Source organism: Maniola jurtina, chromosome 16 (assembly GCF_905333055.1).
Source record: "Maniola jurtina chromosome 16, ilManJurt1.1, whole genome shotgun sequence".
Lineage (NCBI taxonomy): Eukaryota > Metazoa > Arthropoda > Insecta > Lepidoptera > Nymphalidae > Maniola > Maniola jurtina.
Genome location: NC_060044.1, coordinates 600,997 through 628,953, shown reverse-complemented (window position 1 = coordinate 628,953; position 27,957 = coordinate 600,997). Strand labels below are relative to the sequence as shown.

General features: G+C 35.5%; 1 protein-coding gene across 1 annotated transcript in view; it reads right to left on the bottom strand.

Moving 5' to 3' along the window:
- The window catches only part of LOC123873140 (xanthine dehydrogenase/oxidase-like), a 110,799-nt gene that overhangs the window by 33,743 nt on the left and 49,099 nt on the right, over positions 1-27,957 (bottom strand). The window contains 6 exon segments of the mRNA XM_045917854.1: positions 9,323-9,483; positions 10,549-10,706; positions 22,341-22,565; positions 23,105-23,478; positions 24,067-24,227; positions 24,946-25,103. Of these exon segments, the coding sequence (XP_045773810.1) occupies positions 9,323-9,483; positions 10,549-10,706; positions 22,341-22,565; positions 23,105-23,478; positions 24,067-24,227; positions 24,946-25,103 (1,237 nt within the window).

Here is a 27,957-nt window from a genome sequence, read left to right as displayed (position 1 = left end):
TGTGTAACTGTGTATCTGTGTATCTGTGTATCTGTCTGTGGCATCGTAGCTCCTAAACTAATGAACCGATTTTAATTTAGGTTTTTTAACTGCTAAAGAACCATTTAAACCTACGCGCAAATACAATATTGGGACCTTCAAAAGAAGAGTAAATATAGACATCTTCTAGGCAAGTGCTTGACCACAATCACACCTGATGGAAAGTGATGTTGTGGCCTAAGATGGGACGCGTTTACCTAGAAGACACCTATTGACTCTTGTTTTAAAGATACCCGGATTGTAATTGGTAGGAAACACAGATCGGTTAAAAAAACTATCGCAAAATTGCTTAGCTAATTTGGAATTCTTGCTGCAACTACAGTCTAGCCATAAAAAGAGAGTGTCAGCCAAGCAGAGGTGTTTACGATCGTCATAAAATTGCAATGCTCTTAAAATAAACAAATAAATAATTATGATCGTTTATCATAAAGAAATTAAAGAAACCAGTTTAAAAAAGCTTGTATTTAATTGAAGAATAACACGTTTATAAGCACTAAAAATAAAGTTAATATAACTCATATCCTTAAATTAAACAATGATAATATAGTTATATTGTTATACAAAGGCTTCGTAAATGAATTGTTGTTAATAGAATTTGAAATCCTCCAATTTAGTCTCACAAGCCAAACAGATCATCTCAACAGTATAGGGGCCATCTGAAATATAAATGGAAAGAGTAATTTTTTATATGATAATTAAAGAAGAGTTTATAAATTTTAAACATTTTATTATCACAACCAAAGATGGATTAGATGGTTTAGTTTGTTTTTGTAGTTAAACTTTGTTATTCGTCAGAAAATACCACATAATATTTACAAATTAATAACGACTTTGCTAACTAACATAACGACAAATTACAGGAAGATTAGGTATATTATTTGCGAAAGATTACATTAAAGAGAGAGAATTTTGGATAAACCTTCAGCAGCCAAGCGCTAGTCTATTACATTTACTTTTTATCCCAGAAAATCAAAGAGTTCCCACGGGATTTTTAACAACCTCCAAGTATAAGTTAAAAATACCAAAGTATTTTTATCAATAAAAAAAAATCAAATTAAACCGAGGAGAACCAGCAAGAAACTCAGCGGTTACTTTTTATTTAAACTTGGGTGAGATAAACTAGATAAAATAAATAATATAGTTAAATTTTACCGATATTAAACCAATTATTTGAGGGGAAACCAGACTCCAGCCTTGATGAAGTAATAGCTTCTCGCAAAGCAAGAGGTATAACCACTCCCATACACGTTGCTGGTTCAGATGTTACTGAAACAAAAAATTCAAAATCAAAATATACCTACCACTTGAATTTGGCCTCCATTTATAAACATTTTCAAAGTAATCATGTTTATCGATATAATAGCCGATAGCTGGTAAATACAATATGTTTAATGACCGTCATAAAAAATTCAGCAGTGATCGCCACCTAGTGGTTAAGAAGTCCACCGCCTTTTTGGAAAATCAGGGGTTGAATCCCAGGCACGCAACTTTTTGGAGTCATATGCGTTTTATGCAACTAAATATCACTTGCTTTAATGATGAAGAAAACATTGTGAGGAAATCTGCATGCCCGAGAGTTCTCTATAATGTTTTCAAAAGTGTGTGAAGTATGCCAATCCCCATAGATTCCTCAGTGTGGAAGACTGTGGCCAAACCCTCTTCGTTCTGAGAAGTCACCTGCCCTCAGTAATGGACTGGCGATAGGTTAATCATGATGGTGATGAATAATAACCAAATGTATGAGATTATTAAATTTTAAATAAAATTTGATAGTTACATTTTGATCCTAAGATTGCATCATTGGTGTAAGATTTTTTCCTAAAATAAATTCTGAAATCTTGTGGAATATCTGTTCCTGTTGGTATAAAATAGTTCCAAGTTCTATCCGTCAGCAGTTCTCCTGTGGTACGATTGAACACAGTTTCTTCACTTGTGAAATATCCAACACCCATTATAAAGGCACCTTCCACCTATAGATAAACAAAATTATTAAATAAACGTTACTTTTGACCGAGTAAAGCGAGGTCTCTGAGTCTACTTTGTGGACTTTGTCCGTCTGTCTATTTGTCGATTCGTCTGTTAAAGTCTAATTTATAAATATAATAACTTCAAATCTAGACATAACAAAATGTAATTGTGCACTCATAAGATGTGAGGTCTTTACTTTTAGTTCGGTGCAATGGTATTGTATATTCTATTACTTATAATATTAATAAAATTATATTTTCATTCTTACCTGTCCTATATCAATGTCTGGATTTACACTACGGCCTACGTCTTCTAGCAAATCAACTCTTATTATTTGAAACTGTCCTGTCAAAGTATCAACTTCAACTTCGGCCAAAGTTACACCGTAAACATTGAAGTTGTTTGAATCACTAGCATCTACATAAGCATTAGCCTGTAAGTTGATTCCTTCCTGAAATGCTTTGGCCACAAGGTCTTCCCACGTTGGATTAACCATTTGTTTCTTTATTGGATCCAGTCTTTTTAACAATTGTTCGCAACACCTTTGGACACCTATTTGAACATTCTGTGATGTCAGGCTGCCCGCTGAGCGAGAGTTGTTTGGATTCAACACTGCAGTATTTGGTTTAATAAATATTTTACTAAGAGGTATCTTAAGAAAGTAAGCACACACTTGTATAGCTTTGGTATTTATTCCTTGACCCATTTCTGTGCCACCATGAACTATAGCGACAGAGCCATCCCCATGGAAAACTGACATTGTAATATTTAAAAAAAATGGAGGTGTACTTATCCATTTCATCATTGTAAACCTCAAACCGCGTTTTTTCCATCGGTTCTCTAAGTTAAATTTATTTACAGCAATTCTTCTTTCATTGTAATTTGAATCTGCTACAAGAGTGTTAACCATTTCTTCGAGATCACTATACTTTGTTCTGTCCAAATTATTCAAACGAACTTTCAAGGGATCTATACCAAGCTCATAGGATATTCTCTCCATCATTTCCTCCGTACTAGAAATAGCCTCTAAGGTTCCTGTACAATTTAATTAAAAAAATATATATAAACAATGATATAAAATAAAGAGTAATAAGAAAGAGTTGTTTGTTTATAATTAAATATTTATAATACCTGGTGCCCGAAACCAAGAGTTTGAGTGAGTATCAGTAATTACATTAAAACACCTATAATTCCACGCTTCTTGGACATAGCAACTAGAAAATACATCAAGTGATAATCTTATGAGAGTTTCGTTAACTATGAAGCCGTTATCGTCATACAAGTCGTAATTGAGATACTGAACAACTCCATTTTCATTAACACCAATCTGAAATTCAAGATTGATTTTGTTGAATAAAAATATTACTGAAGTAAAATTAGAAAATCACCAAGAAGAAAAATATTTACCATAAAAAAATAAGAAGGAAGTAAAGATCTATGGGACATATGTAAGACTGAGAATCCTAAAATACACAAAAGTCCAAAAATATTAATGATATGTAACTAATAATGATTAGATTCTGAAAATTCTTTCACTTATAAAATCTTATAATAATATAAACACAATTCATACATACTTCATAATCTGTCGATGATGGCATTCTCTTTCCTAATGCTCGTGTTTGACTTCTCAGAGGTAAAATGAATCTGCAGGGTCGGTTTAATTTGTATGTAACTAACGTACAGGCAGTTGATACCATGTTCTGTCTCGATATCTTAGTACCATAGCTACCACCAAGGCGACGTACCTCAACATCTACCCTGAAAAATTACAAGGGGTCCAATTACACCCTCTCTGAGAAGAAGTCCACAGTACACAGCAGATGAGAGTTTTAAAACTTATATTATCTATATCTATACTAATATAAAATTAAAGTGTCAGTCTGTAATTTCGAAATAACTACCTCATATTAAGCTCATATGGTTATTTGAACGATACCATAACTGAATCAAACATTTTTAAAATTTTTGTCTGTCTGTCTGTTCATCTGTCTGTTTAAACGGGCTAATCTTCGGAACAGCTAAACCGATTTTGACGGGATTTTCACAGACAAGTAGAGGATTGGCCAGGGAGTAACTTTGTTACTTGTAATTTTACTAAAATAATAGATATTATATTATTAAACTTACCTGCTTTCTTCAATGTTTAAGCATCGAGCCGTCTGGACCTGATTTGCATCTATATATTGAGAAGTCGGATAAACTTTTAACCCCTCTTCAGTTGGCAAGGATACACACATCATGGTTTCAAAACAAAAATGGTATTGCCATAAAATTGTGCGACTGCCTTTTATAATTTTAGTAACTTCATTGCCTGTTTTCGTAGCTAGTACAGATGAAAAAAATGTAGTTTTTTGAGGATTCTTTTTATTTACTCTAATATCAACTACAGGTTTTCTAACATTACTATAAGTAACTTTAACCATAAGTGTAGCTCTGTTTGCTAAGTAAAATGTTTCAGCTACTATAATTCCTATTGGTTGATTATAATATTGCACTTCTCCACTGCAAAGTATTTCTTCATTTGCTGTAAAATCGGTTACATCAGGTGAGGTAAATGAATTCAGACCAGGTATATCCTTGGCTGTATAAAATGCTATAACTCCCTTTTGTTGCTAAAAAAAATATTAAAATATCTTTAGGCTTTAATTGTAATAGTTAATTTTAAAATTAAAGAAGAGTTTGATTCTACCATTGAAGAAATAATTAACGAAGATAAAGTATTATTATAATTTTTTTAGTTTTACTTACTAATGCTTCAGTGGCATCTATACTCGTTATAGTTCCCAATGCTACGGTGCTGAGAACAAATGCCGCAAAAACTTCCCTTGGTAATTTCGGTATATCGTCAGTATATTTTGCTTCTCCTGCACATTGTAACTGATAAATACAATTTGCATGATTTAATTTAGAAAAACACTTAAAATTAGGTATATTTTACAGTGTATCTGGAAAGTAGTTTATGGTGTAAATTCAAGTGGTTACAAACTAAGAGAAAACATTGTTTTACCAAGCTTGTATCCTGGAGATGGACATTGGATACTTTAATGGAATCTTTGGAGAACAAAGGGTCTCTGCAAGATATTTACTTAGACGAGATTGTGAGCAAATGTATTGATATAAAATCACATTTTTTTTTGTGATAATAAAAGAGAATAGATTGATATAATTTTAGTCTTACCAGAGCTTCTGCTTTGGGTAAGGGCTGATTGATTGGCCAAACAGTTGGATCAGTCGTAAAAGACTGAAAGCCTGACGAGGTAGGGCGAGTTTCAGGTAACTTTATAGCACCAGATCTGTATCGTGGATTCAGTATATTTTGTGGGCACAGACCTAGAAGACCCTACAAAATAGAAGCCACCAGTTAATTAAAAAAAATACAGGTGTCATTAGAATTCTTGCAAAAACTTAGTGCTATAATTATAGTACTATCTAAAACACCTCGAATAAACACGTGGTTGAAAGTTCTCGTACAAAATTATTTGTACTTTAAATGTTTCCATTCTATTCTATTCTAGAATAAGCTTTTCATTACCTTGTAAAATAATCCAAGTGCTAATTTTCTTCGATACTTTACTGAAGGTTCAGGTGGTAGTTCTACCACTATAAGTTCTTTTGATAAAACATTTAAAGCTTTTTGCAAAGTGTCATTATTGAAAAGAATTTTGCCGATTAGATATTTCTCTGTTTGTGTAGCTCTGTTGAAGTTTGGCGACAGATCGCCGTAAACAATTCTACAGTCCAATACTTGATTATTTCCATTAATTTTATAGAAAAACCCAGCGTTGACTATTGCATGTGCATTTCTTGATCGAGCTGCTACCTATAAATAAAAAATCGTTTATTTTTGTTAGTTTGTCATTAATTTAAAGGTTCCGTAGCTCAAAAGTAAATATGGAACTTTTATATGATCACTTTGTTGTCTGTCCGTCTGTCGGGTCTGTCAAGAAAACCTATAGGATACTTCCCTTTGGCCTAGAATCATGAAATTTAAAGTTAAGAGTGGCTACATTACAAAAATCTACTAAATCAAATTAACTTGCAGTGTTCTACATAAAAAGTTAGGTACGTAGGTGTATCTTGTACGATGGTACGGAATCCTTCGTGTGCACGTCCAACTCACGCTTGACTGGTTTTTTTCAATTGTCTGATTTACTATTAAATTTTACCTTGTATGTAACTAATTTATTTTCTTTACTGAATGGTGGCATCAACACGTTCAATATAACTTTCCCTTTCATATCTTCGACAAGGAAATTGCCCATGGTAATAATTCTTTTAGTACCAGCCATAGAAACTGTAACGAATGCATAATTTTACGTTATTATCGACCATGCAAGTTAACTTAATACCTTACACGCATGGCTAAGTTTGGAATACTCTTTTTTTAAATTCAGATTCTGCTAACCGGGAACCCTGCCGCCGAAGCCCTGCCGCCAAGCGATTTAGCGTTTCGGCACGTTGCCGTATAGAAACCAAAAGAGTATGGGTATAATAAAAACTGCCATACCCCGTTCAGGTTCCATCTTAGACTGCATCATCACTTACCACCAAGTGAGATTGCAATCAAGGGCTAACTTTTATCTGAATAAAAAAACAAAGGTCTCTCGTAGGGACTTGCACACGCCACGGTCTTGCTTCGCTTGAATCCACCGGCTCCATGCACCTTGGGACCTAATCTTTGAAAAGAGCAACCGCCGAGTTTCTTGCAGGTCTTTCTCGGTAGGAAGGCATTCCGAACCAGTAATAGATGCACTTGACGGTTCAAAAGTACTTTTAAATTTTTATTTGAATAAAAAAATTTGAATTTTTGATTTTATTTTACTTTTGAAACGTCTATCGGGTTTTTGAACTATGTGCCTTGCCTATTGCCAATTCAGTTTCACTACCCGTTGTGTTATGTCGGTTACTCTGGTTTCCCTATAGGGATCTCCTTCATTTCTGATTTGATGATGCTCTGCTTACTTATAGTTAATTGCGCCCCTATAGTCTCGAGAAGAAGGAAAATGTCCGATGGAAACTCTTGATGGGCATGTTTTATCATCAGATTTCCTGCAATTGTTCCTATCTGAAACAATTTAACAAAATCATTCATAAAAAAACGATACGTTAGTAATAATATAACTAATAACGAATACCTAATTAACTGTAAATAAAAAAAAAACAGTAAAGTAAAGAGAAAGTAACTAGCTCAGAGATTCAGGATCTTTAGCTAATATTATCATTTGCATCACATGTCTTTCAAATACAACAATATAATGTTCCTAGTAAATCATTTATTGCTATTTTGCGTTGATCATATAATTTTATGTTATCTATTCACTAATTCCTCAGTAAAAGTCAAGAGTAAATAGGCATCTTCTAGGCAAGCGCGCTCCATCTCAGGCTGCATCATCACTTGCCAGCAGGTCTGATTGCAGTCAAGTGCTAGTTTACATACATCATTATCAAATACTAAGTATAACATTATTAGCTATAACTCAGTTATTAGCTACTCTTTAAGTATACTCACATTTCTAACAGCTACGTGTGCAACCAATTGAATATGTTCAATTAAAATTTTAAGATACTCAAAATATTCTGTATCAGATGCTTCCCTTAATATTTCAATGAACTCTGTCAGGGTTGTTCCAGCGCCAACAATTAAATTCTGATCAAAAATGTAGCCTTTGATTTCCGACACTCCACTGATGTCGATAAGTAGACGTGGGTATTCAATAATTGGGTATGCTCCTGCAAAAGTGTTCTCATAAGAGTATGTAGATATTGATCGTTAAAAACTAGGTTCAGATTAAATGGGCGTTTAAGTAAAAGGCGGTGAAGATAGTGGGGGGGGGGGGGGGTTTGTAGTTCCACCTGCCCTCCCACTGCTAAACATGCAAGAAAAGCCAGCCACGAAGCAAGCAATACGCACCACCGCCACGCAGCACTACACAAATCCCAAAAGCACTTGACGCACGTTTCGTCGTCGGCATACACGGGTAGCCGACAGGAATAGCACGGGTCTCTTATTAGAATGAGAGAATTCTCAGGCATGCAGGCATACTCATGTTGCTACCCTTTATCGTGAAAGTTAATTGCTTAAATCGCACATAAATCTGAAAAGTTAGACCCAACTTATTACCTTTGCCAGTATTTCCTGCAACGAGCATATAAGAATCAACACCCTTAGTACGGAAAACTTGGAGTATATCTGCCACGGTTCGTACCCTAAACCATTGTCTGCCATCTTTCAGTTCAATGTACAAAATTCCATCTTCCAAATCATCGTTAGACACAAAACACCAGTCGTAATCCTTGCAGTCTCTTCCCAAACATGTATCCTTGGTTTTATTACACAATTCCTCGATATCAGATATTTCTATTCGCCCAGGAGCATCAGAAGCAAATCTTTTAAATGCATCGAAAATGGGCCTGTATCCTGTACAACGACATAGGTTGCTTGATAGGGACCTCTCTATGTCTAGCATCGTTAGGTTGGGCTCACTTTTCAACAGACTGAAAATAATCTACAATAAGAAACATGTAAAACTCGTAAATTATATTTCATTAAATGATAAGTTTCAAAATTATTATGATAACAGTAAAAAAGAGAAAATAAGAATATACAATAATTATTATATTATGCTTTCTAATTATATCACCTGCACCTACATAATTAATTTTGTATGGCACGATACAAGGGAAAAGAGGAAATAAAACCGGCCAAGTGGGAGTCAGACTCGCGCACAGAGGGTTCTGTACTCGGGTTTTTTTCCAACATTTTGCACGATAAATTAAAAATTATTAAAAAAAAAAAAAAAAAAAGCCTATATTATGAACAGTTTTTGTTCAAGATTTCTGATACTAAGAACCACTGGGGTGTGAATTGCCTCTCAAGCGTCCATGTTTTTTGCCACGTATTACTAGAATAACTTCAAGGTCTGAGTGAATTGGCATCTTTTGGGTAAGCACGCTTAAAATCTAGATTTTTATCATTGATTTTCATTCAGCATGATTTTCGACAAATTCAACCCTATCTTACAATAACAAGAAGAATAAGAAAAAGACACGGCCAAGGTTTGCACCCGTACGCAGTCGAAATTCCACAGATTTGCCTCCTCGTTTCTGATTCAAACAGCTAGGATATGGAACGCTTCATGCATAAGTTTTCCCCTCCAATTGTAATATTCAAGTCAAGAGTGAATTGGTATATCTTCTAGACGAGCGCGCTCCATCTTAGGCTGCATCATTACTTGCCTGTAAGTCTGATTGCAGCCAAGCGCTAGTCTAGACTTACTAGTCTAGAAATTAAAAAAAAATGCCAGACACTCACGAGTACATAGCCATCACCCATCCCGGTGTACAGTAGCCGCACTGAGTCCCGTTGTAATTTGCGAGAGTCGTTTGTAAAGGATGATAACCTTTCAGGCGGTTCCCGACTTGCTCTATGGTTGTGATGTCCCAACCTTGACATGACGTAACTGTCACCATGCACTAAAACAAAAATTCCCATAATAATATAGGCTAGAGTGACAATGAAACTAATACTAACAATATAGATACAAAGAAATCCAGAAAAAGATGAATGGGCGTCACTCAGCAAAGCAGGTAGGTATCATTTACTTTTAACAAATTACTGGAATGTCCTCCCTACTCCTGTCCAACGCGAAGAACACAGATCCAACGCGTAGAGGTTATCCGAGGGTTTTAATCTAAAAAAACTAGTGGAAAAATAAATGATTTAATTAGAGCACGATTGCTATCGCAAAATCTAATTTTTTTTTAAAGAATATTAGCTATGCTAATTATGACTAATACCTCCCCTTTCCCCAAAATATCGATTTGTTTTAACTACCTTCATTAGACAAATTATAGTAATCTTATATTATTTTTTACAATTCAAATCAATTTTGAAAAAGACCTTGTACTATTTTAATAAAATGTAGCAGTGTATTGAACACTCACTCGTTAGTACATTATAATAAAATGCTATATTTGCACATGCATTGTGACATTTGCATTCATTTTGTCACCTTGAGTGTAGTTTTTTAGGGTTCCGTACTCAAAGGGTAAAAACGGAGCCCTATTAATGTCACTCTGCTGTCTGTCTGTTTGTCTGTGTGTTCGCGTGTCACAAGTCTCTAGCACGTAGACGAAATGAGATACAAATCTAAAATTCTGGTTTAGTGTAGAACGATGACCCGAAACCAAATATTGAATTAAAAATTCAATTAAGTAAATTATTTTTAAGCGGGCTCATTTAACTTGCTCATATTAACATTTTGTTAAAGACTAACTTCTGCTGTCCCGATTTTTTTCTTTCGATAAAATGAAATGATCTTTACATGAAATTGAGTCGATCGGCACTAAAAAAAAATTTGTCAATTTCATTGATTTTTATGTACAACACACGCTTAACCAAAAAATGGACTCCACCAAAATTGTTTTCATAAAAAAAGAGCAAATGGTTCCTAAGACGCATTCCCTGTATCTTCTATGGTTTCAGATTTCCCCATACTGTCCAAGTTAAAAAAACACCTTGTATATCATAGAACTTACAGCATTTACAGATTGCGGGCGTTGACCAGGACACTTGACGATGCTAACAATGCAGGCTCCGCAGCCTGCCTCCAGGCACATGTACTTCGTGCCTCGCAGCTCGAGGTACCTTCGGAGGTACTCCAGCAGAGTCGTGGTGGAAGACACATCTTTGCCAACTGTTTGAATAGAAGAGGATTACAAATAAACATTAAACCTTTATTTGTTGTTATCTGTTTTTTTTTTGATTCTGTAATTGAGCTAAATAAACTTTTATTTAACTATTTATTTATTTTATTAAATTGGATAAATTTTAATCACTTTTCAATAGTCCAGTTTCGTCGTGGTCGTCTTTTTTAGGGTACCGTACCTCAAAAGGAAAAACGGAACCCTTATAGGATCACTTTGTTGTCTGTCTGTCTGTATCTGTCAAGAAAACCTATAAGGTACTCGCCGTAGATTCTAAAACAGTTGTTTTTTGTAATGCTTAATAGTTTTTGATTTATCATGCAAAATGTCGGAAAAATACCCGAGTACCGAACCCTCGGGGCGCGAATCTGACTCGCACTTGGCCGGGTTTTTTAAAATATTCATCATAATGCACAAAAGTCACATAAAAATAGTTTACTAATCTATAAACTACTTACATTAGGTAACCTACTTTCCTTATCCAATACTAAATACAATATATTCATTCACTGTATAGTCAGTCGGCGAAGGACACCTAATACTCTGTTCAAGGAAACGAGCTAATAAGGAAGAAGTAACCGAACGTCATTCGTAGATAACATTAACCTTAGGCTATATAATTACTTACCACCAGGTGAGATTGCAGTCAACGGCTAACTGGTAATCGATAAAAAAAAATAGTATAGTTACCTGAGCACTCAACTCCGTTCACTTTAAATGTAACACAGTCCATATTCGGTCACACCAAAGACTTCAAGCGAATTGCATGAAACGTTTCTGTCAGCGTATTTAAATTAACAAAATTAACAACTGAATTGTCTTACGTCATCATAATATGCAATGTTAGGTATTTGACGCATGCATTTGTACCACCACGTACGGTGAAAGTGATGTATGAAATGTCTGCCCACTATCACGTCTAGGCACGTATCTATAACTGAGAACTAGAGTGAGGGAACGGAGGGAACTCTCCGTTTGACCCTGAACCGATGATTTGTCAAATATTAGTGGTGACGTAAAATTGAAAAAAATAGGGCTATTTTAGGGTTATCTGCGTCAAATGCACGTATTTTGACGCCTGCGAGTGACGTCGAAATCTCGATGTGTTGTTAGATGTTTGAACTGTGTATGTAATAGGTGACAGCAAAATAGGTGATTCATAGGCTACCTAGCGTCAAATGTAGGTAACATTTGAAGCCTGTCAGTGACGTCAAAGCCTCGATATTTTGTTACAAACTCCCTAACTATAGAAGTTCCCTAACTGTTGTGAACTGTGCCATAGGTGACAAAGAAAAATAGGTGATTTTTAGGCTACCTAGCGTCAAATGTAGGTAACATTTGACGCCTGTCAGTGACGTCAAAGCCTCGATATTTTGTTACAAGCTCCCTAGCTGTCATGAACTGTGTCTTAGACCCATTACAGTCGCCCGGCAACTCAGTTGACGGCGATCGTTAGCATCTGTAAATTATATTATGCAAGTCGTTGTGTGTATATGCAGCCACGCAGTCGCTGCAACTTCGTCCATATAAGAACACACGGCAACTTTCACATAAATTACAGATTTCAATGGTTGCCGTCGACCGAGCTGCCGGGCGACTAGTCGACCGTGCATAATGGGTCTTAGGTAACGAATGTTTGAGACTCTATCGACCTTCCTGGCTCAGTGGTGAGCGCTGTGCTTCATATAATAGTGCCCGCGACTTCATCCGCGTGGAAATAGAATAGAATAGAAATAGAAATAAGTATACAAAAGAAACAAAAATAAAACATTACATAGCTTTTTTTTTATTAATTATCAAATATTGAATGTTTTACAATCTGCTTTCAACATAACAAAAAAACCACTAAGGTTTACTATTGTTGCGCATCATTCCGTCCATTAATCAATTTAGGGTATCTAGTGCTTCCATAAATAATATATACATTATTTATAGAAGCACTAGGTAATGTTACGAGATAATAATTTGTTCTATTTAATTTTTCAACAAGTGTAAATTAAAAATTTAAAACACCCCCGACAAGTGAAGGTTACAGTAGGTAATAGTTAGAAAAGAGCTGATAACTTTCAAACGGCTGAACCGATTTTCTTGAATTATGGCTAAGAACACTCTCGATCAAGCCACCTTTCAAACAAAAAAACTAAATTAAAATCGGTTCATTAGTTTAGGAGCTACGATGCCACAGACAGATACACAGATACACACGTCAAACTTATAACACCCCTCTTTTTTGGTCGGGGGTTAAAAATGGGAATTTTTAAGATTTGTTTAGAAAGTATAATTTTAACTAGTGTTTAAAGTTAAATTCGGTAAGTCCTGACCTAAAAGTATTATCTAAACTATTTATTAGGCGAGGGATCATGTACGCGCTGGTGCGCTCACCATATATTTTTTTTTGCAAAGATGGTAACTAGTTTTGTTTGAGTTACTTTGCGGGTCTGTATTTTGTTAATGACTTCCTTTTGTATGGCTGAATTAAAAAATTGTTCTTTCAGAAGCGTAAATTGAACTTTGTCATAAATATTAATTACTTTACAATACTTAAATATAAGATTTTCATTATTTTTTGCGAGTAGTTTAATATTTAGAGGAACAATGGTTTTTAAAATCCTTATTTGCAACTGATAAACATGTTGTAAGTGCGACTTGTCGGTTCGACCATAGCTACTCAACCCATAAGCAATTATGGAGTCGGCAAGAGCATTGTACAGCATCAATTTGACTTTAAAATATAACCTTTTTCTAATAATAAATAAGTTCTAAAGTTCTAGCTAAAATAGTAAGTAGTACAATTTGGCGACTTTATTGCTTTGAAGCGATCTCTGTCAGGCAACCACGTTACAGAGGATATTATTATAATGACTAGTTAGAAAGGGTGTAATAACCTAACCAACTCTGATTTGGTGCATCGTCGGTGCGGTCGTCGGTGCGGTCGTCGGTGCGGCGCGTGCGGAACGTGCGCTGATGTGCTGTTGGTAGATTGCCGCATGACTGCGATCAGCTGCGGTGCGGAACTACTCATGCTAATTGGATCATTTTCAAAGAAAACGCCCTGTTTTGCTTGGGATACGTCCATTGGAATATTACAAAGTTGCAACTTGAAATGAAACTATCCATATTTAAATCACACTAATATTATTAAGGCGAAAGTTTGTGCGTGTGTGTGTTTGTTACTTTTTCACACAAAAACTACGGGATGGATTTGGCTGAAATTTGAAATGGAGATAGATTATACCCTGGATTAACATATAGGTTACTTTTTATCCCGGAAAATCATTGAGTTCCCACGGGCATTTTTGAGTAGTCTGTTAAGACTATGTACCGACTTACCTACCTAACACTTATTATTACCGGTAGTCATAGATTTATATTTCTATGGGTTAAGCGGTGATGTTATCCTAGTACAGTACGTACAAGGATCTTTCGGCACTTGAATGTAATTGAGAGGGGAGCGTAGTTGTAGAACAATGGATGCTACTCGTTAAAAACTAAAAGAAAACAAATAAAAATAGCCAACATTTAATCAATAATTACAATTTGGAAACATGCAGGTTAAATAAACACTAATAATAAACAAAAAGAGTTAATCTCACAGTAATGTTAAAAATTAAAGCAGCCATAATAGGATAGAAGTGTAAATTAAAAATTTATAACACCCCCGACAAGTGAAGGTTACTGTAACTAGAAAAGAGCTGATAACTTTCAAATGACTGAACCGATTTTCTTGGATTATAGCTAATCGATCAAGCCACCTTTCAAACAAAAAAAAAAAATTAAAATCGGTTCACTAGTTTAGGAGCTACGATGCCACAGATAGATACACAGATTCACACGTCAACTTATAACACCCCTCTTTTTGGGTTGGGGGTTAAAAAGGATTCGATCACTCATGAATAAAATTATTATTAACTAGCTGATGCCCGCAGCTTCGCCCGCGTGGATTTAGGGTCTGAAATCCCGTGGGAAAGTTGTCACAAAGTTCCTCTATCGATTAAAAAAAAAATTACGCAAATCGGTTCAGAAATCTCGGAGATTTCGGTGTACATAGGAAGAAAAACACAACTCCCTTTGTGAAAGTCGGTTAAAAAAGTAGCCTATTTTACTCCCTGATCAATCCTCTACTTGTCTGTGAAAACCCCGTCAAAATCGGTCCAGCCGTTCCGAAGATTAGCCTTTTCAAACAGACAGACAGACAGACAGACAGACAGACAGACAAAAATTTTAAAAACGTGTGATTCAGTGTTGGTATCGTTCAAATAACCATTTGAGCTTAATATGAGGTAGTTATTTCGAAATTACAGACAGACACTCCAATTTTATTTATTAGTATAGATTGTACCCCAGAACAGCGAGAAATCGTGAACGGCCTCCCTGGCGCAGTGGTAAGCACTGAGGTCTTATTAGTGGGAGGTCCCGGGTTCTCTGTCTGGTGGGAGGCTTCTGCCATGGCCAGTTACCACCCTACCAGCAAAGCCGTGTCGCCAAGTGATTTAGCGTTCCGGCACGATGTCGCGTAGAAACCAAAGGGGTATGGGTTTAATTAAAATTGCTACACCCCTGAATCTGAATTTAAAAAAAAAACCGCTGGCACTCTTAATACATAATACAATATTATGTGCTCTACTTAGTGTTCGACATCCAATCTATTCTTACTCTCTTATCGCTTAGGTGTGGAATGCCCTTCCGATATCCGCGTTTCTTCTAGACATGCACACTCCAACCTAGACCTCACCATTGCTCTGTTTCCACAATAAAAAAAATTGTTATCAATAGAATTTGAAATCCTCCAGTTTGGTCTCACAAGCCAAACAGATTTTTTCAACGGTATAAGGCCCATCTGAAACGACAAAAGAAAATAATGTACCTAATCTACAGATATGGAACTCTAAAAAAGTAGTTCTACTTCCTTTAAACTTTGCTTCCGAATATTCAAATGCGAAGCATCCTCTTTTTTATAAAAAAATGCCCAAAAGGATAAAGATAAAATGTTGTAAAATTTTACCTATATTAAACCAAGTTTTTGAAGGCAAACCAGATTCCAGCCTTGATGAAGTAATAGCTTCTCGCAAAGCAAGAGGTATAACCACTCCCATACACGTTGCTGGTTCAGATGTTACTGAAAATATATAATGCGTATATATTTAAACAGTAACGTCACAATATTATAATCAAAAATGTTTTATATAAACCCATTATTATGCTTATCAACATAACGGCTAATAGAGCTGGTATAATTATTATCTTAAAAATTGCATAACATATAATAATGTTGAGTAGTAACAAAAATAATTTTGATAATTACATTTTGATCCTAAAATTGCATCATTGGAATATGATTTTTTCCTGAAATATATTCTCAAGTCCTGTGGGATATCTGTTCCTCCTGGTACGAAATAGTTCCATGTTCGATCTGTTAGTAATTCTCCTGTTGTATGGTCAAATACAATCTCTTCACATGTAAAATATCCGACACCCATTATAAAAGCTCCTTCTACCTGTAAAGAACCAAAAATATTATCGTTTTTAAACCAATTGTTGTTTTTAACCCCCGACCCAAAAAGAGGGGTGTTATAAGTTTGACGTGTGTATCTGTGTATCTGTCTGTGGCATCGTAGCTCCTAAACTAATGAACCGATTTTAATTTAGTTTTTTTTTGTTTGAAAGGTGGCTTGATCGAGAGTGTTCTTAGCTTTAATCCAAGAAAATCGGTTCAGCCGTTTGAAAGTTATCAGCTCTTTTCTAGTTACTGTAACTTTCACTTGTCGGGGGTGTTATAAATGTTTAATTTACACTTGTTATACTTACTTGTCCTATATCAATGTCAGGATTCACACTACGCCCTACATCTTCTAATAAATCAACTCTTAATATTTGGAATTGTCCTGTCAAAGTATCAACTTCAACTTCGGCCAAAGTTACACCGTAAACGTTGAAATCGTTCACATCATTAGCATCTACATAAGCATTAGCCTGTAAGTTGATTCCACCCAGATATGCTTGGGTTATAAGTTCTTCCCATGTTGGGTTCACCATACTTTCCTTTATTGGCTTCAGCCTTTCAAGCAATTGTTCACAACATCTTTGAACTCCAATTTGAACATTCTGTGATGTCATACTTCCCGCTGTACGAGAGTTGTTTGGATTTAACATTGCAGTATTTGGTTTAATAAATATTTTACTTAGTGGTATCTTTAGAAAGAAAGCACATACTTGTATAGCTTTGGTATTTATTCCTTGACCCATTTCTGAGCCACCATGAACTATAGCGACAGAGCCATCCCCATGGAAAACTGACATTGTGATATTAAGGAAAAATGGAGCTGTACTTAACCATTTCATAAGAATAAACCTCAAACCTCTTTTCTTCCATCGATTTTCTACGTTAAAATGATTTACAGCAATTCTTCTTTCATTGTAATTCGAATCTGCTACAAGAGTGTTAACCATTTCATCAAGATCACTATACTTTGTTCTGTTTAAGTTATTCAACCGAACTTGCAAGGGATCTATACCAAGCTCATAGGATATCCTCTCCATCATTTCCTCCGTACTAGAAATAGCCTCTAAGGTTCCTGTTAAATTTAATTAAAAATATAAAACAATTAATAAAGTGTTGTACACTTTATAATTAAATATTTATATTACCTGGTGCACGAAACCAGGTGTTAGAATGAGTATCAGTAATTACATTAAAACACCTGTATGCCCATGCTTCTTGGTTATAGCAGTTAGAAAATACATCAAGTGTTAATCCTACGAGCGGTTCGTTAATTACGAAACCGTTATCATTGTACAAGTCAAAATTAAGATACTGGACGACTCCATTTTCATTGACACCAATCTGAGAATCAAGTTAATAAAAATAAAAATCACTTAGAAAATATAATAAACAAGTATAATAGGCAAACAGCACTAAAACCCGACTCCTTACTGCGAACTACCGAACCAATAGGTATTGTAAAATTGTCTTTCTGTCACTCGGTGTATTTTAACATTGTGCTATATATTTTGTGTTTGTGAACTCAATTTTTTTCCTCTTTCATTTGATATCCCACTCGACACAAAAGCAAAAAAAATTTTTGGAGAACTCCACTTTTATGGATGTAACATCCCTCAGGTTGATTTTTTTGTAAAAAAGGTAGCCTATGTCACCCGGACTTGTTACTTCAATTATAAAAGTGACCATCGTAAGTAAAAATAAAAAAATGTTTGTAATAGGCCATAGTCTACCACTCCAAATGCAGATTGACAGACTTCACATACTTTTGAGAATATTATGGATAACTTTCAGGCATGCAGGTTTGCTCACGAAGTTTTCTTTCACCGCTATAACATGTGATTGAACCCCAGACCTCTCTGTACCCTCCAAATTGGAGAACAACCACTAGGTCGTCACCGCTTCGGTATTTTTCTAGCCATGTAACTTACTAGCGAAAAAACTAGCTATAGTGAAGTTTGAAATACATTCTGGAGAACACATAGAAAAAAATAAAAAAAACTAAGGACAGACGCAAAAGAAGAAATCTCATATAAAAGAAACACACTCAAACTACCTCATAATCTGTCGAAGATGGCATTCTCTTCCCTAATGCTCGTGTTTGACTACTTAGAGGTAAAACAAATCTGCAGGGTCGGTTCAATTTGTATGTAACTAACGTACAGGCAGTCATCACCATATTCTGCCTCGAAAGCTTCGCACCAAAGCTGCCACCAAGGCGACGTACCTCGACATCTACCCTAAAATATTGAAGTAACAGAAAGAAGAAAGAACGAAAAAGTGTTTATTTGGTGCCAAAAAAAGTACAAATAAAATAATAATAATAATTGTTCGAAATAAGATGCATGGTCTGTGCATGGAGGTCGATGAAACACCGACGCACGTGCTCCTGGAGTGCACGGGCATAGCAGAACAACGAGAACGCCATTTGGGATCCCCAACCTCATTTCATGCTCTCAGCAACCTGGACGGTCTACTCGGCTTCTGGAGTGAGCTTGGATGGCTAACGGATGGCGGACGGAAACGTTTAAGTGGGAAAACCAGCCCAGAAGGAAGAAAGAAAGAAAGAAGAAGATGCGTGGTGTGTGGTACCAAAATGGACTCCACTCCTATCAGGGGGCACGGCAGTGCCCCCACCAAGACTAGTCAAACTAAAGGACGGGGAACTACGTACCTTTTCTGGATTATATATTCTGTGAAATTACATTATGGCCCTTATCAGTACTGATTTTCAGAATGTTATTTTACAATACTGACTAATCGGCAAAGAATTTTTCATTTATTTATTTTTCCAATTATAATACTATTATTCGATAATATATTATTTTTGTATTGTATTGAATGACAGACAATTAAGCAGCTTTAACAATTTATATAATAGACGTTCAATGAAAATTATTGTTTTAACTTTGCAAATAAACAGCATTATTCTGAACAACACAAAACATGTGCAAGAACCATTGGAGAAGTCAATGTTCGATAAACGCCTTGTCGACTTTGGATACCTGTGCAGCCAGCCAGCTTGTTCGTGATCTGAATACACGACTATAAGTCCATCTGCCATCAACAGGAATGTAAAATATTCTACATTAATTGTCGGAAAATTATGTCAATTATTTTTTTTCACTTAAAGTGGAAATTTATAAAACTCTTTTGAAGTAAAACTTTAAAAACAAAAAACACTAAGCTTACCTGCTTTCTTCAATATTTAAGCAACTAGCCGCATGGAATTGACTTGCATCTATGTATTGAGAAGTCGGATGGACTTTCAATCCCTCTTCAGTTGGCAAGGATACACACGCTATCGTTTCCATACAAAAGTGATATTGCCATAATATCGTACGGCTACCTTTTATAATTTTAGTAACTTCATTGCCTGTCCTAGCTGCTGGTATAGATGAAAAAAACGTAGTTCTTTGGGGATTTTTTTTATTTACCCGTATGTCAACTTCTGGATTTCTGACATTACTATAAGCTACTTTAACCAGCTGTGAAGCTTTGTTCGCCAAGTGAAATGTATCGGCTACTAAGATTCCTATTGGTTGATTGTAATATTGTACTTCTCCACTGCAAAGTATTTCTTCATCTGCTGTATATTCAGTTACATCAGGTGACGTAAATGAATTTAGACCAGGGATATCTTTTGCCGTATAAAATGCTATAACTCCCTTTTGTTGCTATAAAAATATTAAAATTATTTATAGACTTAATCTATTAAAGTTAATTTTAAAATTAGAGTAGAATTTGTGTCTGTTATTAATGAATGAAAGTGAAGTATTAATATTATCTTCTTCTTAAGGTTTACTTACTAATGCTTCCGTGGCATCTATACTCGAAATAGTTCCTAATGCTACGGTGCTGAGAACAAATGCCGCAAAAACTTCCCTTGGCAATTTCGGTATGTCGTCAGTATATTTTGCTTCTCCTGCACATTGTAACTGATAAATACAGTTTGAATTAGTAAGTTTGTAACCAATAAGTCAAAATAAAAAATAAACAATATTTGCCATTTTTTATTAATTATTTTGCAATTATTTCTGATAGACAATAACTAAGGTATAAAACAACTAATAATATATTATTAAGATTGATTAGTTTATTTTTATCTCACCAGAGCTTCCGCTTTGGGTAAGGGCTGATTGATTGGCCAAATAGTTGGATCAGTCGTAAAAGACTGAAATCCTGACGAGGTAGGGCGAGTTTCTGGTAATTTTATAGCACCCGATCTGTATCGTGGATTCAATATATTTTGTGGGCACAGTGATAGAAGACCCTTCAAATCAGAATCACAAGTTAGTCAAACATAAATAATATAAAAACTAACAAAATCGCACATCATTTCTTCTGGATATGGCATTTTGAGCACATCTCGCGAATAAAGAAATTTCTGATTCTTTGGCACTATGAATTAGATGCAACTGAACTAGCTTGGCTGAGATTTTAGTAATGAAATAATGGTGAATAAAGATAACGCGACTAAGAAATTCTACTCCAGTGAAATGGAAGTTCTAAAAGTTCTTAACTATTGTAGGGCCTACGTGTAGTCAAGAAACGAAATAAAACGAATCGAACTGAATTTATTTCTCTTGAGCATTTTAAGGCAATATTAGGTCATAGGACTCTACCTACTCTCAGCCAGTCAATTTATTCTTTCTTATCTATACATATTTGTTTTCTACATTATTATTAAACAATAAGTTTTTTCTTACCTTGTAAAATAATCCAAGTGCTAGTTTTCTTCGATATTTTATTGAAGGTTCAGGTGGCATATCTATAACTATAAGTTCCTTTGATAACACATTTAAAGCTTTTTGCAAAGTATCATTATTAAAAAGAATTTTGCCAATTAAATATGTCTCAGTTTGTATAGCCCTGTTGAAATTTGGTGACAAATCACCGTAAACAATTCTACAATTAACCACTCTATTATCTCCATCAACTTCATACAAAAAACCAGCGTTTACTATTGCATGTGAATTTCTAGCTCGTGCTGCTATCTAAAACAAAGTTGCTCAAGTCATTTGTTTTATCAAAAGACTAACTAAGTGAACAAATAATTTTATATTTTACCTTGTATGTAACTAATTTATTTTCTTTACTGAATGGTGGCATCAACACATTCAATATAACCTTCCCTTTCATATCTTCAACAAGAAAATCATCCATGGTAATAATTTTTTTAGTGCCAGTTGTAGAAACTGTAACAACAGACATTATAATTATATTGTTGTCGGACATGTCAAATAACCTAATAATTATTAAGTTAGCATAAAAATTAACTACTGTAAAATAATTTTCTGTTACAAATATTATATTATACACAGAATAAAAATAAAGATAAAATAAAACAAAGACATTTTATCATTAAACGTTAATACTGCAAACAGAAAACCTATAGATCATTAAAAATAATTGATCAAGACGTATGTATCACATAATAATATAATGCACAGTAATGTCTGCTTACTTATAGTTAACTGCGCCCCTATAGTCTCAAGAAGAAGGAAAATATCCGATGGAAACTCTCGATGAGCATGTTTTAACATCAAATTTCCTGCAATTGTTCCTATCTGAAATAGTTAAATAATTTCTTCATAAAAATGCGATAACTTATAACTAAGAATACATAATTATTAAACTGACATATTATTATTTATTTTATGTATAGATTAGAAGAGTAAAAAGAAAAAATTAGTTTAAGGATTTAATTACGTAAGATCTTTAATTAATAACCATTTTATCACGTGCCTTTGAATTTGAACTAAAGAATATGTACTAAGCAAACACAGATGCTGGTATAAAAATAAATATTCGGTAATATGAGCTGAAAAATCTGAGTTCAATTAATGGAATTAACTTTTAATGTCTAAAACTTATTGAATTATTTATCGCAATACTTTGGTACTCCTATACCTAGTTTTATGTTGTCTTTATTAGTATCCTTCAGCAAAAATACTACATGCAAACATCTATCACCGAGTTTCTTGCTGGTTCTTCTCGGTAGGAACGGCATTCCGAACCAATGGTAAATTATTTCGACGATTCAAAAGCACTTGTATAAGTTTATTTGAATAAAAATCTATTCTATTCTATTATATTCTATCAGTTGGCTACTCTTCAATTACACTCACATTTCTAATGGATACATGTGCAACAAACTGAATATGCTCAATTAAAATTTTAAGATACTCAAAATATTCTGTATCAGATGCTTCTCGTAATATTTCAATGAACTCTGTCAGGGTTGTTCCAGCTCCAACAACTAGATTCTGGTCGAAAATGTAGCCTTTAATTTCAGATACTCCACTGATATCGATAAGTATACGTGGGTATTCAATAACTGGATATGCTCCTGCAAAAAATTATATATATTTTTTTTAATTCAGATACAATCACTTCTGGTAGTAAGTTATGATGCTGTCCAAAATGGCAGCGGGCTAATCTGGAAGGGGTATGGCAGTTTTCATTAAACCCATTATACTACTCCGTTGGTTTCTACACGGCAACATACCGGAACGCTAAATCGCTTGGCAGTACGGCTTTGCCAGTAGGGTGGTAACTAGCCGCGGCCCAAGCCTCCCACCAGATATGACTAACATGTTATGACTAATGCATAATTTTAATAAGTAAGTACGTGTTACTTTTAAACATTAATAGCTGCGCGTTTAACATAAGAAGGAGTGCGCAAAATGATCCTGTTATATTGGTAGTTTGTCTTGTATTCTCGATTAGGACATTTCCGCGCTTTTTGTTTGCAAATTCATAGAATTGATCGAGGTAACTGTACAAATCAAAGCCTCCATAGCTATTCGCTAATAATCTTATGACTAGGTATGTCTAATCTTATGACAAGTCTAAAATGTTTCTGGATAAAAAAAATCTTAAAGTTACCTTTCCCAGTATTTCCTGCAACAAGCATATAAGAATCAACTCCCTGGGTAGCCAAAACTTGAAATATATCAGCCACTGTTCGTGCCCTAAACCATCGTCTACCATCTTTCAGTTCAATACACAAAATTCTATCTTCGATATCATCGTTAGATACAAAACACCAGTCGTAATTCTTGCAATCCCTTCCCGAGCATGAATCTCGAGTTTTATTGCACAATTCCTCGATATCAGGTATTTCTATTCGCACAGGAGCATCACAAGCGAATCTTTTGAATGCATCGAAAATTGATCTGTATCCAGTGCAACGGCATAAGTTTCCCGAAAGCTGTTGCTCTACATCTAGCATCGTTAATTTGGGTTCACTTTTCAACAGACTGAAAATAATCTATAGTATGAAACGTGTAAAATTGGTAAATTATACTTTCTATCTACTAATTCTAGGTCAAAATACTCAATCCTTCTTAGCAAGATACTCATAAAAAGCAATATTGTCGTGCGATGGTCCTCCTAGTGATGGTGGTGATGGCGAGCGGGTTATCCTAGTAGTGTGCCAGTGATTTAACAACAAGTCATTCTTCAAGGATGTTTTGTTCAAGTCAAATGAAAGAGGAAAAAAAATTGAGCTCATGAATATTAATTTACAACAACATTAAAATATACCAAGCGACAGAAAAACAATTTCACTCAAATATTTCAGCGTTTATTGAGACGATCGCAGTCGAGTTTTAGTTTGAACTTTATCTTGTCTTCAACGTTTCTGACACTACGAACCACAGAGGAACAGTAAGAATGGAATGTTCTTCTGGTGTCCGTGAATGGCACGCTTTAATCTTAAAAATAAGAGTGAATAAGCATCTTCTGGTCAAGCGTGCTACAAACTAGGTTTTTATCATTCCGTTCAATAGGAATTACTGTCGCTAAGCCCATGTAATGTAAAAGGAGAATACAAAGCAGATACTCACGAGTACATAGCCATCACCCATCCCGGTGTACAGTAGCCGCACTGAGTCCCATTGTATTCTGCGAGAGTTGTTTGTAAAGGATGATAACCTTTCAGGCGGTTTCCAACTTGCTCAATGGTTGTGATGTCCCAACCATGACATGAAGTGACTGACACCAAGCACTGAAAGAATTTGAATTACAAATATAGGTAACTATACTCATAGAATATACTGCGTTTAGACAAACAGCTTGCACTTTTTTGACAACTTTTTATTGAATTTGATAGTAAATATTCCTGTGTTCTCAAAATTGGTGACTGATTTTTCGGTTATTTTCAATTGTTAAATCTTGCAGACACGTTGTATGATTATGGTATCACTAAGCATCTCTTATGATGAAGACAGTAAATGGTTAGACATTCGTTTTTTTTTAAATAACAAGTGTATATTAAAAATTTATAACACCCACAAGTGAAGTTTACAGTAACTAGAAAAGAGCTGATAACTTTCAAACTAACTGAATCAATTTTCTTGGATTATAGCTACACTCTCGATCAAGCCACCTTTCAAACAAAAAAAAACTAAATTAAAAACGGTTCATTAGTTTAGGAGCTACGATGCCACAGACAGATACACAGATACACACGTCAAACTTATAACACCCCTCTTTTTGGGTCGGGGGTTAAAAATAGCTAGCAAGCGAGAAGACGGGGTGATGAATTTGGATTAATTTGCTCTGTTTTATAAGTGTTTTTCAAAAATAATGTAACAAGAGCCTGATGATAGATTTCCACTATCAGTTTTATTAGATCTTCTATCTTTTTTAAAGAAGAAGTTGTTTTTTTGTGGTTGTGTCTTCGTTTTTGCTAGGTTTTGGTTACAGCCTGTATAAATACATACAGCATTGACGGCCTGCGGAGATTGACCAGGGCCCATAACAGCACTGACGATGCAGGCTCCACACCCCCCTTCCAGACACATGTACTTTGTGCCTCGCAGCTCGAGGTACCTTCGGAGGTACTCCAGCAGAGACGTGGTGGAAGATACATCTTTGCCAACTGTTTGAATAAAAGAGGATTTCAATCAATCAATAAATCCTTATTTTTAGGGTTCCGTACCTCAAAAGGAAAAACGGAACCCTTATAGGATCATTTTGTTGTATTTCTGTCTGTCTGTCTGTCAAGAAACCTATAGGGTATTTCCCGTTGACCTAGAATCATATTTGGCAGGTAGGTAGGTCTTATAGCACAAGTAAAGGAATAAATCCGAAAACCGCGAATTTGTGGTTAAAGCATTAAAAAAAAATTAAAATGTGTTTCAATTTTCAAATAAGATAACTATACCAAGTGGGGTATATGAAATGGCTTTACCTGAACATTCTAAAACAGATTTTTATTTATTTTTATACATAATAGATTTTGATTTATCGTGCAAAATGTTGGAAAAAATACCCGAGTACGGAACCCTCACTGCGCGAGTCTGACTCGCACTTGGCCGGTTTTTCAGATACAAGTTAGCCCTTGACTGCAATCTCTCCTGGTGGTAAGTGATAATGTAGCCTATGATGGACGTAGGCTAACCAGGAAGGGGGTATGGCAGTTTTTATTAAACCTCTTTGGTTTCTGCACGACATTGTACTAATTGTCATCTTGAAAAAGTGGTGATAGTCTATAGAAGTTCTATAGACGTCAGTCTCGTATTCTGATGTTCCGGGTTCAGTCCCGGGCATGCATCTCTAATTTTTTGGAGCTAGAAAAACATCACCTTGTTTTACCTAACGGTGAAGGAAGAATTGTGAGAAACCCTGCATTTCTGAGAGTTCTCCATAATTTTTTCAAAAGTGTGTGAAGTGGGCAGATCTGCACTTGGCCAGCGTAGTGAATTATGACTCAAACAGGTTGATGATGATGACACATGACACATTTACACACAACACCTATTATAGTGCGCGACAGATGGAGATGGCAACCGGGGTTGGAACGCCCCGCACACCCGCACAGCCCCCGCTAGCCCGCTACGTTGCGGGTGTGAAGGTCGTCTCCCCGCCTCATAACCCGATTGCCATCTCAACTTGTCGCGTACTTTACGTAAAATCGCGAACACCTAATAATTATAGTAGGCAGGTATACCTAGTTACCTGAGCATTCAACACCGTTCACTTTTAATTTTACACAATCCATATTCACTTACACTGAAGACTCCAAGCGAATTTTATGAAATGTTTTATCAGAGTATTTATAAGTACGAAGTATACGATACTTTTTATGAAGGCAAACTGTAGTCTTACGTTATCATACGTAACAACCAACAGGTGGATTAACATGCTTTTGTATCACACGTACGTTAAACGTCTGCAGAAAATGTCTGTCCATAATATCATGTCTTACTTTGATAATAAATTTTACGTAATAACAAAAATATACACCTGCCAAACACACACACACACACACACCACACACACACACACACACACACACACACACACACACACACACACACACACACACACACACACACTCACACACACACACACACACACACACACACACACACACACACACACACACACACACACACCCACCCCACACACACACACACACACACACACACACACACACACACACACACACACACGGACGGACGGGTCAGCTACAGTAACAAGTTTTCAAAAAAAAAAAACATTATGTAACTTGACACCTTGCACTAAATTTTGGCAAACAATGCTAATTTTTTATTTGGATAATGCATTATTTGCTTGATAATGACGTATTATTACTTTCACTAAGTGAAATAAGAAAATTTATATTGTCATACTTAAATTATAGTACCGGGATTAAGAGGGCTCTCTCCGTCACTCGTTTCATACAAACGTAGTTCCGATTTCATTTGAATATTAAGCAACCAAAGTCCATGAAATTTTGCAAACATATTCTAGAAACTAATATCTATGTCTGTGGTTTTCCAGATTTCTGTTAAAATATTCGGGTTCAAAGTTACGCGGTCTTAAAAAATTTCATACAAATCTTTGAGCCCTAGTTTTGAGTTTTTAGAATATGTATGCAAAATTTCATGGACTTTGGTTGCTTAATATTCAAATGAAATTGGAACTACGTTTGTATAGAGCGAGTGACGGAGAGACCTCTCTTAACCCACTGCGGGATAGCGCGGGTGACGTGCGGGTTACGGAGCGTCCCCCCGCCTCATTCCCCTCACAACCCAGGCTTGCGTCTGTTCGATCTCCTTTAACCACCATACATTACCTTTTTAAATATCACTGAATAAGTGCATTTCATATAAGACACACTCAATGACAAGTGTACAACTGTACACGGTCGTAAAGCGCTAGAAATACGGGTATTAGAGTACCGTAGTAGAAGAGACTCGTATAAAAGTGGTTTTATATGGAGTGCCGGAACTGTTGGTTCTTTGCGAGTTAATGCCATATTACACCAGGATGCCACGGTAACATGACAGTATCTCAGTTAGATAATACTAGCCCGCGACTTCGCCCGCGTGAATTTAGATTTTTCGAAATCTCGTGGGAACTCTTTGAGTTTCCGGGATAAAAAGTAGCCTATGTGCTAATCCAGGGTATAATCTATCTCCATTCTAAATTTCAGCCGAATCCAGTAGTTTTTGCGTGAAGGAGTAACAAACATACACACACACACACACATATACACAAACTTTCGCCTTTATAATATTATAGTGTGATTAGTAATATAGTAATCTATACTCATATTCATCGTCATCATCATCAACCCATTGCTGACCCACTACTGAGCACAGTAGTCTCCTCACAGTATGACAAGGCCTTGGTCATAGTCCACCATACTGGCCAAGCGCGGATTGGCAGACTTCATACACCTTTGAGAACATTATGGAGAACTCTCAGGCATACAGGTTTTTCTT